General features: G+C 40.1%; 1 protein-coding gene across 2 annotated transcripts in view; it reads right to left on the minus strand.

The window, feature by feature from the left end:
* Positions 1 to 13051, minus strand: part of GALNT7 (polypeptide N-acetylgalactosaminyltransferase 7) — a 149500-nt gene that overhangs the window by 15565 nt on the left and 120884 nt on the right. Inside the window, exons 4-8 of one of the 2 annotated variants that reach the window (XM_086703858.1) lie at positions 8766 to 8896; positions 8434 to 8513; positions 5407 to 5589; positions 2488 to 2605; positions 623 to 745 (exon numbers count right to left, since the gene is read on the minus strand). In XM_086703858.1, coding sequence (XP_086559984.1) covers positions 623 to 745; positions 2488 to 2605; positions 5407 to 5589; positions 8434 to 8513; positions 8766 to 8896 — 635 coding nt within the window. Of the gene's footprint in view, positions 1 to 622; positions 746 to 2487; positions 2606 to 5406; positions 5590 to 5730; positions 5914 to 8433; positions 8514 to 8765; positions 8897 to 13051 lie in introns of both variants that reach the window. The other variant, XM_086703859.1, reaches the window with a different exon arrangement.

The following is a 13051-nucleotide window of genomic DNA, read 5'->3' on the forward strand; positions in this document are numbered from 1 at the left end:
GTGTTGTACTAAGTGAAATAAGTAAGGCAGAGAAAGACAAATGCCATATGATTTCACTCCTCTGTGGATTCTAAAAGACAAAGGAACAAACCAAGCAAAACAGAAAAACAGATTCATAGATACAGAGAACAAACTGATGATTACCAGAGGTGGAGGGCAGATGGGTGAAATAAGGGAAGGGGAAGCCTGTGTGTACAGCACAGGGAATATAGTTAATAATATTGTATTATTACAATATTATTGTAACAGATGGTAGCTGTTACAGATGGTGACAGATGGTGGCTAGACTTACTGTGATGATCATTTCATAATATATATAATGCATAATGTATAATGTATATAAATGTTGAACGCCTGTGTATACCGGTAACTTATATAATATAAAATAATATATATAATATGTCAACCATACTTCAAAAAAAGACAAAACAAAACAAAAACAATAAGGTGTTTCATGAATAAGTTCAGCTTAAATTAAAAGGGGGAACCAGCATGAGTGCTTAAACGATTTATCCCATTCAGGGAGCTGACATTTAAGTGACCACCCCAGCATGTGGTACATAAATGTGCCACGTGTGGTACAAAGTTCCCTAGGCTTCTCTCCTTTTACCCAAAGACTCACCTTCAGAGTTGGAGAAGACCCAACATAAATGGGCGGAGGATTCCCTTGCCAACCCTCAAGACGGTAGATGTGTCCAACGCGCGAACAAGGGACAAACAGTAATTTGCCACCACACTGCCATATCTATCAGGGGGAAAAAAAAAACACGTGCAAGTTGTTTCAAATGATAAAATATAGTTGAAAATTTGTCTTATCAAGGTAAATATAAAATCTAAATTAGATACAGTGTCCATGGGGAATTCATAAACTAAATAAGTCCTAAAATGATTTGCTTGTTTTTCAAACTCTTATAATAACAAAGAAGGCAACCGGGAATGCAGTCACGTTCGGCCACTGAGGGCCTCTTGTGTACCTGCAGCTTTAAACACCCTTCCCCAGCATAACCTTTCAAAGTCACACAGATTTTTGACTCCTGATATTATTCACTGTTTCCACTGCTAATGTATTTCCCACCTGGGTGATTAGTATAATAACCTCCAAACTGGCTTCTTCACCTCCAGCTTCTCTCTACTCAATGCTATCCTTATTTATAGTAAGAGATTATTCTAGCTAAAGGGCAGCTTTGGGTCATGTTATTCCCTTGCTTAATATCTTCAATAGGTTGCCACTGCTTATCAAGTTCAGTAAAATCTCTTGGCTCAGCATTAAAGGCTCTCTTCCATACAGTCCTAACATACTTGTCCACTTTATCTTCTTGGATGTCTTTCTCCATGCTGTCTGATTCTGCTAAACTGCTCCTGTTTCCTGAGTATAATCTTCATGTGCCCACTTTTGTACCTTTCCCCATTCTATTTGCTCCGAGGTCTCTCTCCTCTCCTTTTATCTCTGTTTATCAATACCATGCCCACCTTTCTAGTTTGCCTCAAATGCTACCTCCAGTACGATGCTGTTTCATTTTGAAAATTTTTTATGTTTATTTTTTTTGAGAGAGAGAGAGAGAGAGAGAGAGAGAGAGCAAGCTGGGCAGGGGCAGAGAGAGAAGGAGAGAGAAATCCCACGCAGGCTCCGTGCTGCCAGTGCAGAGCCTGTCATGGGGCTTGAACTCATAAACCATGAGATCATGACCTGAGCTGAAACCAAGAGTTGGATGCTTAACCGACTGAGCCACCCAGGTGCCCCCACAATGCTGTTTCTTAATCATACCAATCGAATGCTCTTTACCTTCTCATCATATTATGAATTTGAGTACAATTCTAATCTCTTCTTATGAACTCTAAGTTCTTTGAGAGCAACTACTGAGTTGTTCTTCCGTCTCTGGACATTTAAGACAAGAGACAATAAATATCTGTTTAACCCAAACTGTGATACAGTTCTCTTTCTTTTGGGAAATGGGGGTGGGGATGGGTCGGAGCATGGAAGGTATCATTGTTCAAGGGCTGCCTCAGCAACAGGGCGGGTGCTGCAGGGAGGCAGCTCCAGGGTCAGTCTGAGGATGCAAAGTCATGGTTGGGATCTGTTTCTTTCCTGAAGCATCATGTCCCATAGAGATAAAGGGTAACTGTGTCAGTGGATGGTCAAATGTGGCTCCCATACAGTGCAGGTTCTCCAAAGGGCTTTTATAACAAACAAAGACTTTAATGCACAGAAAGCCTGGGGGGTGAGGTGGGGAGTGGGAGGAGGAGGTATTTTCATTTTTGAAGTTTGCTGGCCTCAATGTTGAGATGAGCCATATAAATATGCAACAAGTCTGGATTTTGCATTTTGCCCTATTTCTCCCCAAAGGCATGCATTTTTGTTAGTCATTCTTTATAATTCGGAGAAATGCATTAAATAGATCTTTTCCCAGAAAAACCAGCCTTATCTGAAAGTCACCAAAGTCAGTAATAACTACGTAGAAAACTGCATTTGTTTAAAGAAAACATTACCTTGTATGAGATCTCAAAGTTTTCACCACCCCAAATCTGGAGACCTGGATCATACAGACCCAGTTCAAAGAAGAACTCTCGTTCAATGGCAAATAATCCACCAGCCATGGCAGGGGACCTAAGAAAAGAAACAGTGCAATAACTAATAAAGATAAATCCCAGAATCCCTTCACTAATAGACAACAAGCCTTTTTGGAACATAGTCTAAATAATGCACAGAAGAGACAAAACTGATGGCCAAACATTAAGAAATTACAAAGCCTTCACAAAACAATCGGTTCATAATTCTTTAATGGATTTACAATTTGTCTGAAATCCAATTGATAGTTCACTACAAATTAGGGCGTTGCATCATCTTGCCATTAGAGGGTGCCTTAGTTCCTTTGTTGGTTTGAAAATTAAGCCTTGAGACTCAAGTTAGCTAAGACAGAATTTTCTTTCACTCCTCAAAATCCTGAGCCTTACAACCATGGCCTGCTAACTGCTCCTACAATGATTTATGAGTCATTCTAGGATGAGTGAAACCATAGACCATGGAAGTTGTCTGTCATTTTTTAATTTTATAGCTCAGGGGCATGCCAAATAAGGGTGTAAATCATTGTGGAACAGCCACAGTTCATTCAGAGTTTGCAAATGTAGCAAAGAAACGACACCAGGGAATTAGACATTAGCTATTTACTGTGTCAGGAGGCAGGAATGCAAAACGGTGATCTGCGGAGCTTCCTGAATGGAATCTTGAATTGGGCACTTTCTAGGGACGAGCCATTCTCATCACTAGAGCAAGTGATAAGGGGAATCATTTTCATCCTGTTCCCCACCCCCAATTAATTACTATGTATCATGACTCTTAAGTAGACTCTCCGTCAGAGTACTTTCTTCCTCGCCACACCTAATATTTAATGTCACTAAATCCTACCGATTCTACCTTGAACATCTATCTTGAGCCTGTGTTCTACTTGCCAACATCACTGCTGCTTCCATCCTAGACCAAACTACCACTGCTTGGACTGCTACGGGAACACCCCGACGGGGTCTTTTCTTCTATGCTGCCCCCATCCCAATCTAATCATACAGCAGGCAGAGTGGACTCAAGCTGGGCCCAGGTGATGCCAGACTCTCCCGACTCCTGAGTGGGCTTCCTCGTCCTGAGTTCTTCTTCACTGCTCTGCTCACATCTCCAACAAAACCAACTCTCTTCTATCTCAGGGGTTCACCTCTGCTGTTCGCTCTCCTGCAACGTTCTTCCTCTTTCTCCACAGGGCTGACGCCTCACCTTTCAAGCCTCAGCCTGCAGGGGGGCCTTTGCCAGGGAGGCTGTTCTTGCTCCTCCCGGCTGGATGAGGTTCTCCTTCCCGGAAGCTCCACGTACCCTGGGATTTTTCTTCACGTGACTTACTGCAGGTGCTGTTCCTGAGTTATTTGTGTAGTTATCTATTTAATTTCCGTCTCACTCATTACACTTTAGATGCCACGAGAGAACGTACTTTTTAAAAGTTTATCCCCGGAAAACAATGTCTGGCACATAGTAAGCACTCATTAAATATTTGTTGAGTGGATAAATAATAAATCAAGTAATACTTTCAATATGAATGGAAATCACATCAAGTGAAAGTCATTCTCTTACGCCTTGTCTTCTTAAGACATGCTGCCTAATCTGGTAATAAGCAGCACCAACATGTTCTTGGTTACTTCCTTGTCACATTTATTTGACTGTCGTTTACAATTATTATAACTATGCTTTTTTGATCTTTAAACATATCCCCACTTATCTCCGTATATCTTTTCAAATGCATCTTAACATGAAAACCACTTTAAAAAAAAATGTCTTTATTAGCTAAACCCAGGGAATGAGCAGAAATGTAAATATAATCACTACCCTTTCTTTTTTACACCCAGAAGTATTCGTTAAATCAAGTGGGTAAGCAGTAAATTCCTGAGTTGTTTCAAAAAAGAACTTGAAGGAGAAATTTGGAAAGTGTCAAAGATTAAAATTCTATAATTTCCTTATGTTTGCCATCTCAGTATCTTGTATCACGGCATGCCCAGATCCCAGCAGCATTTGCATGACATTAGAAACACCTTCCCAAAAGAGTTCTAGCATCATCAGTAGTATAACAAGGAGAGAGAGACCAAAAGCAGAACCATAAGATCAGAAACACAAAATTAGACACACTTAGAAGCCTCTGCTAACATCTGACCAAACATTTCATTTGGAGTCACTTTGAAGGACAGTAAAATGTTTCGGTTTAGAGACCAAATGAAGACAGCAGCAGAACTGTTCTATTTTATCCCGTAAGAAGGGACAAAAGCTGATTCTAGAATAAAGTTTCCTTTTAATCAAGTGCTCTTCTGAGAAGGAAGTGATAAAGGATTTCGTGTAATATTTTCCAAAGTCATGTATTTTTTTTTTTTATTCATCAGATTTAACCGGTACAAAATTAGTATTTACGAGTTAGCATACAAAACACAAAGAAGAAAAAAAAAACCCAAAGAAATCTCTTGCTATTTCTCTTTCATTGTTAACACTACAGCCAAGGGATCAAAGTGGACATAAAACCAGGATTGTAAGTAATTTATGCATTTTAAATTTACAGAATGAAATTATGGTCAAAAGAATAAAACTCGATGTCTGGTCTACTAGGAAAGGAGGGCTAAGGTTTTTTTCACTTGTATTCGCAACTAATGCCATATAACCTTCCCCTGCCATCCCCCCAAAAGTGGAGCTTGCATTTAGAGAAAAAAACAATTACAAAGTAGTAAAGGTGAATTCAAACTTCAGAACTAATGTTAGGGGAAAAACTGTTACAGAATCTGAGACAGCACCTACAGTGTTAGTAACAAATTCTTTAGCTTGGCAAAAGGTTAATAGGTTAGCAGCAACTGGAGAAAAGAAAAACATGTAAGTGATTTAGTGATTACCGATATGGTTCAGTTTTTGTCTTTCTCATTCTCTTCTCTCGAGGGGTCAGAGGCACCCGTTTCCAGAGCATACTCCAATCCCATGCTCCTCGGGCATACCCATCTTCATCACCACCCCCTTGGGGTACAATTTCATATGTGTTGCCATTTATGACATCTATAATCGGCACAGTGCAAATGGTTCTGTATTGTGTCGATGATGGCAGGAAAGATGAAATGGAAGGTATGTATGGACCCACATATTTATACAAGTACATGGGGAAGGAAAAAAAAAAAGTACTTAGATAGACATTCCACGTAAGAAAATAAAGTAGTAGTCTTTACCGATAAGGTTCAGTTTTATGTTTTCTTTTGGCCTTTTCCTTGTGGCTTAGAGGAATACGTTTCCATAGTAAACTCCAGTCCCAGGCCCCTCTGGCAAAACCATCTTCATCCCCACCTTGCTGTGGTTCAATGGAATAATCATTCCCATCTATGTAATCTATTAGAGGCACAGTACATGTAGTTCTGAAACATTTACAGAAAATGAAAAAGCATTTAAGAACCCAAAACTGACTAGTGTAGCATGCCTAGCTGTATTATCTCTTCTTACTGTTGATTTTTTTTTCCCCATTAGGGAACTTTAATATCTAATGGGAAACAGAAGTAAATCAATGTCTTTAAAAGTCAAGGAGCCCTTTTCTGTAAAGGAAGGACACAGCAGATTTTTCCCTCAGCTTACAGACAAATGTTGAAGTTAATCATGTTTCCTCATATTTACTTTGGTCCTATGGGCAATTTTCTCTTGGTGGTTTTGCATTATTTACAAGATTTTCCTGACTGTTATTTTCCTCCTTATCCCTCCATTAAAAAAAAATGAATATAGGGGCGCCTGGGTGGCTCAGTCGGTTAAGCGTCCGACTTCGGCTCAAGTCATGATCTCACAGTTCATGAGTTCAAACCCTGCATCGGGCTCTGTGCTGACAGCTCAGAGCCTGGAGCCTGCTTCACATTCTGTGTCTCCCTCTCTCTCTGCCCCTCCCCTGCTCATGCTCTGTCTCTCTGTCTCAAAAATAAACATTAAAAAAAAATTTTTTTAAATAAAAAAATGAATATAAATGTGACTATGAGCGTGAATGTGAGTGCGTGTAAGTGTGAATGTGTGTGAGCACGAATGTGTGTGAATGAGTGTGTGCATAGAGAAATAAAACCCACTATGTTCTTAGTGGTTCTCCCAACTTTCTGTTGCTTTCTATTCCTTTGGAAACAGTTACTATGAAAACCTGTTCCTGTTCCTTTACGTGATCTTCTTTTCCCTCTCCTTTTATTGCAATAAACAAAAAACACTGCCAAAAAGAAAAAACAAAAAACAAAATAACTACCGTATTATATTCCTGCATTTTAAAAAAATTTTTTTTTTCAACGTTTTTTTATTTATTTTTGGGACAGAGAGAGACAGAGCATGAACGGGGGAGGGGCAGAGAGAGAGGGAGACACAGAATCGGAAACAGGCTCCAGGCTCTGAGCCATCAGCCCAGAGCCTGACGCGGGGCTCGAACTCACGGACCGCGAGATCGTGACCTGGCTGAAGTCGGACGCTTAACCGACTGCGCCACCCAGGCGCCCCAATTCCTGCATTTTTTAAAAAAGAAGAGGGAAAAAAACTCTTAAAAACCCTTAAAACTTGCTGACAAACTTAAGTAGTGGCCTGAGAACTTGGAGCAAAAAAATATCTTATATTTGGGCTTCATAAAATGCTAGTTCTATACGACTAATTAGATGGAGGATCAAGTCTGCAAAGACAATTTGGCTTGTTTCAATAGTCATCCTATCAGAAAGGATTTTAACATGCAGTTCCCCAAACAGAGATTACAGCTTTACATAACCATGTTAAGGTGCTTTTTAGATGTTTGGAAACCAGGAAGAGAAAAACCTATAGAATTCTGACATGGGGGAAGTGGATTTGAGACAGATGCGGTATTCTCTGCGGACCGTGGATTCCCACGGGACGGTGAGGGTGGGGGGTCACCGGGGCGTATGTGGGAATGCCACAGGACCCTGCGGAAAACCACCTCCTTATGGTGCCTGAGGACTGCTCGTTTTCACCTGAAGAGGTGAAGGTGTGTTATCTTTCTTTACTTCTCACGATTCTCAGATTTCTAAATAAATAGTGTAAAGCGTCCCGGAGAGATCTCGGCTTGAGAGTTTATTGGCTGTTTGAATTGGGGCAAATTAATTAACTCCTCTAGGCCTCAATATCTTCTTCAATACAATGGAGCTAATAATATCTATCTTGCAGAGGTGCTGTGAAGATTGAATCAGCGTGTGAAAAATGTTCATGACAGGCTTTCAGACCAAATCCACGGATAATTAAACCCCCCAAAGTTCTTCCTTTGATTCACACCATTCGCCCCAGGGACAGATTTTATTTCCCTCGATTCTGAAACAGTCAGAATTCTGGACTAAAAGCAGCGAAGGCTTTTGGAACTAGGAGATTAATGCTGCCTTCTATCGTTCAGACGCTTCTGTAAATGTGGTGATCGCCACATTTCTACCGCATGGCTATTTCTAAACTTTAAAGTTTCTACAGGAACCCAAAGCTTTGACACGAGTAACAGCTGCTCCTTTGTATCTAAAATCGTAATTCAAAAAGGCATAAAAAACCAAGAGGTATCATCTCAAAGCATGCGCTTTCAAGTCTTTAGCACTGTTATCACAGTGTAGAGGGAACAATTAACGTCACTCTCAGGCAAAGCTTTTGGAGCTACAGGGTTGTCTGTTCACTAAGCCAACCACAAGATGATTCTTAAGTGAGACACCCTACACTTATCCCGAATGCTGGACTGCCTGCATCTGAATCAGCCCAAAGGATCCGTCTGGCTCCAGCCCAGAGAACCACCAGCCGAATGACAATGCTTAAAACGCAGCGCTTGAGGCGCTGAATGGAACTAGAATCAGGAGAAGGAGAAGAATATTATTTGTCCTTCTCGGGCAAGGTTTACTTTTCACCCAGGAAAGAAAAAAAAAAAAAAAGCCAAGTAACGTTACCTGTCCTTAGATATGGGAGCTACGAGCGGTGCATACCAATTAACTGCCACCTCACAGTGGGCATCAAGGTATATCAAAACCTTAAAAAACAGAGGCAGGGAGAAAGAACACTCTTCACATATGGTACATCGCATAACACACACAATTTAACATTAGATGCTAGTAATACATTAGCATTAGAGTCCATTCTGACATAGAAGGTATCGGTTTAATAAAGCCAGCATTTCGTTTCAATTAAAAAAAAAAAATCTGAAGGGTACTTAAAAACGGATACGATCTTTTAGTTACCAAATCCAAGATGTTAACATTGTGAAATAGCGAATGTTTCCTACCTGCCCAAGTTTAGCCTTCTGGGCACCAATACTTCGTGCTTGAATTAAACCTTCTCTTCTTTCGTTTCGAAATACCTTCACTAAGCCATTCCACAGCTTAATATAGTCATCTAGTTTTTCTTTTAAGTGTTCTATGGATAAAAGAATTCAATCAACATAAATTATATTTATGTACATAAACCAGTTAAACTCTAAATTTTCTCAAAAAACAGGAATAGGGAACAGGTACTTTGGGCAGTCCAGCTGGTCAAACAGATTGAATGTTTACAGGGAAGCAAGGTAAAGTGTATTATTTGAGTTCATTTTTTGCTTAATATGCCTACAGAGAGCTGGTTAGCCTGACAGTCATCAAACACCTCTCCAAATGTTAAATATATGATGACTATGTCAACTGACATGAAAACTTAAAAAAAAAAATCTGCATATTAATGTCATATCTAAAATCCTTAAGGCAAACATTTTGGTTACTTTAGCAGAAGTAATGGTTCCAGAATTCTGAAGATACACGGGCTATAAACAACATTCTATAACTTTATTGGAATCTACATAGGGTATAGGTTAAAACTGGTCTCCGGGGGGCGCCTGGGTGGCGCAGTCGGTTAAGCGTCCGACTTCAGCCAGGTCACGATCTCGCGGTCCGTGAGTTCGAGCCCCGCGTCAGGCTCTGGGCTGATGGCTCGAAGCCTGGAGCCTGTTTCCGATTCTGTGTCTCCCTCTCTCTCTGCCCCTCCCCTGTTCATACTCTGTCTCTCTCTGTCCCAAAAATAAAAATAAAAACGTTGAAAAAAAAAAATTAAAAAAAAAAAAACAAAAAAAAAACTGGTCTCCGGGCCATCTTTCTCTAGCTATACTCAGTGGTGAAGGTTGAGGTCTTGGTGTGATAAATATAGTCATCAAGTTGCCAAATAATAACCAAAGGATCCAATTTTCTCTGTATTGTGGGTATCAACAAGTATATGTATGGCTTCATGTACATGTGTATGTATATATATAACTACCATGTATACATATGTAAATATTTAAATATAAGGTTTATGTATAACAAATAAATATACACATATATTTGCAATCTGGTAGAGGAACCTTTGTCAAAACAAAGACACATTTGCCAAAGTTTCCACCTTGGTTTCCCAGTTGCAAGAGAATAACTTTTTTTTATTTTTTAAAACTGACATCCAGGGGCGCCTGGGTGGCGCAGTCGGTTAAGCGTCCGACTTCAGCCAGGTCACGATCTCGCGGTCCGTGAGTTCGAGCCCCGCGTCAGGCTCTGGGCTGATGGCTCAGAGCCTGGAGCCTGTTTCCGATTCTGTGTCTCCCTCTCTCTCTGCCCCTCCCCCGTTCATGCTCTGTCTCTCTCTGTCCCAAAAATAAATAAACGTTGAAAAAAAAATTAAAAAAAAATAAATAAAAAAAAATAAAACTGACATCCAAATTAGTTAGCATATAGTGCAACAATGATTTCAGGAGTAGATTCCTTAATGCCCCTTACCCATTTAGCCCATCCCCCCTCCCACAACCCCTCCAGCAACCCTCAGTCTGTTCTCCATATTTATAAGTCTCTTCTGTTTTGTCCTCCTCCCTGTTTTTATATTATTTTTGTTTCCCTTCCCTTATGTTCATCTGTTTTGCCTCTTAAAGTCCTCATATGAGTGAAGTCATAGGATTTTTGTCTTTCTCTGACTCACTAATTTCATTTAGCATAATACCCTCCAGTTCCATCCACGTAGTTGCAAATGGCAAGATTTCGTTCTTTTTGATTGCCGAGTAATACTCCATTGTATGTATATACCACATCTTCTTTATCCATTCATCCATCGATGGACATTTGGGCTCTTTCCATACTTTGGCTACTGTTGATAGTGCTGCTATAAACATGGGGATGCATGTGTCCCTTTGAAATAGCACCCCTGTATCCTGTAGATAAATGCCTAGTAGTGCAATTGCTGGGTCGTAGGGTAGTTCTATTTTTAGTTTTTTGAGGAACCTCCATACTGTTTTCCAGAGTGGCTGCACCAGCTTGAATTCCCAGCAAGAGAATAACTTGTCTGTGTCACTATGAGCCCTTGAAATTGGTCCATCACAGCCACAACTAGCTCTTGGATCTCTAAAGATGTTTCTTGGGGACACAAAAATTATTTTAAGTTGTTTAAAACTTTGGGCCATGAATACATAAATAACAAAGAAGATATATTTAGAGATGAACTAGTCAGACTGTACACTTAATACTTGACTCATTTTTAGGGAGCAATACACTTATACATGGGTGTTCAGGATTGAGAAGAAAAAATCAACCTTTTTCTATTTTGGCATCCAGTTTTCATGAGTAGTATAAATAAAATTCTCACGCTGAATTATATTTTGTCCCCAGAATAATCTAGGTAATTTTTCCCTTCAATTTAAGTGACTTTTTTTTTTTTTTTTAAATATTACCTTCTGATTTTTTTTCAGCTTGGTACAATCCTAAATTACTTTTTTTTTTTTTTCAACGTTTATTTATTTTTGGGACAGAGAGAGACAGAGCATGAACGGGGCAGGGGCAGAGAGAGAGGGAGACACAGAATCGGAAACAGGCTCCAGGCTCTGAGCCATCAGCCCAGAGCCTGACGCGGGGCTCGAACTCCCGGACCGCGAGATCGTGACCTGGCTGAAGTCGGACGCTTAACCGACTGCGCCACCCATGTGCCCCCCTAAATTACTTTTTAAAAGCACCCTCTGAATTGCATTTCCACGTTTTTTTAATTTAAAATTTTTTTTAAATTTACATCCAAGTTAGGTAGCATGTAGTGCAACAAGGATTTCAGGAGTAGATTCCTTAGTGCCCCTTACCCATTTAGCCCATCTGCCCTCCCACAACCCCTCCAGTAACCCTCTGTTCTCCATATTTAAGAGTCTCTCATGTTTTGTCCCCCTCTCGGTTTTTATATTATTTTTGCTTCCTTTCCCTTGTGTTTATCTGTTCTGTGTCTTAAAGTCTTCATATGAGTAAAGTCATGTGATATTTGTCTCTCTGCATTTCAGTGCTCTTTTCACTATGCAATCTAAATAAATTTAAAATAAATTGTTATGGCCAGAAATGAGTTGATGGCCTGTGCTTCAAATTTAGATTCTTAGCTAAGATGGTCCAAAAGGTAAGCTGGTCAGTCACATGACTTCTGGCTTCTTTGGGATCTCACACCGTGGTAGATTCTAATCATGTTCAAAACATTCGCCTCTCCTCGGGGAATAATTATTCTCCCCAGCCTGCTGAAAGTAGGCTTAGACCATGTGGTTTGCCATGGCCAACCTGCTGTGGACAAAATGATGTGAGGCACTTGTGAGCGGAAGTGTTAAAATCCCACTAGTGTTTCACCATTCTCTCTTCCTTTGCACAAGGCGGGCAATGCATGAGTTCAGGCTGCCTTGCAGTGAAGGTGTGGGGCATTGCTGGGGCTGAGCCACAGAAAATGCGTAGTATGAGCCAGAGAACTGTATAACTCTGTGTTGTCATGAGCCACTGAGAGTGTGGAGACCCATTTTACCTCGGCCCCACTTGGCCTCAGCTGGCTGACGTACAAGCATAGAGGAGTGTGCTCTATTTAAAGGCCCCAATTCTTGTTTAGAGAGGACACCGTGTTTTCCAGAAACCCCAGTGTTATAAGCAGCCAGCTCCTTGTGAGGTTTTATATTAGTAAAGTGTTTTGTCTTTAAAGGAAAAATGGTTAACTCAAACTTTTACTTTCTGAATATATTGGGGAAAGAACAAACCAAATGTTCGCTCATTAAGGATAGGGCTGACAAATTTTACGGTTGTTATGAAATGGGGAAAATTAAAGGCCTTCTGTACTTCTGTTCAAGGGGAGCGCCAACAATGCCTCTCTGCACTCTGCAAGATAAGCAGGTCCTGCACTTGACTGCTATTAAACTGTGTTATAAGAGGCTAAATGTTAGAGCACTAATCACACAAAATAATTAAAGTCAAATGGACAAAAAAACTGAAGTCCAAATTCTGTTCTCCTCTCCTGAAGCCAAGCAGTTATTTTAGGATGGGAACACATTTTGGTGTATCTGCACTTTTTATTAAAGGATATGCTAAGCCTCTGCTTGTATTAATAACATATGGCTTCTTAAAATCCACATAATCACATACATGAGATTTCCCAAAGTCATTTTTGTAGATGTAGGTTTTCGTAAATCTAAAATACTGTTGGTACCAACAATATCACTTCAAAACGTATTTTCAAATATTTATCTTGAGACAGGAATCGTATTCTTAATGAAAGCCCTCCTGTCATAGAAAATTGCAGTCA

Source organism: Puma concolor, chromosome B1 (genome assembly GCF_028749965.1).
Source record: "Puma concolor isolate L17-30 chromosome B1, mPumCon1.1.hap2, whole genome shotgun sequence".
NCBI classification, from domain to species: Eukaryota; Metazoa; Chordata; class Mammalia; order Carnivora; family Felidae; genus Puma; species Puma concolor.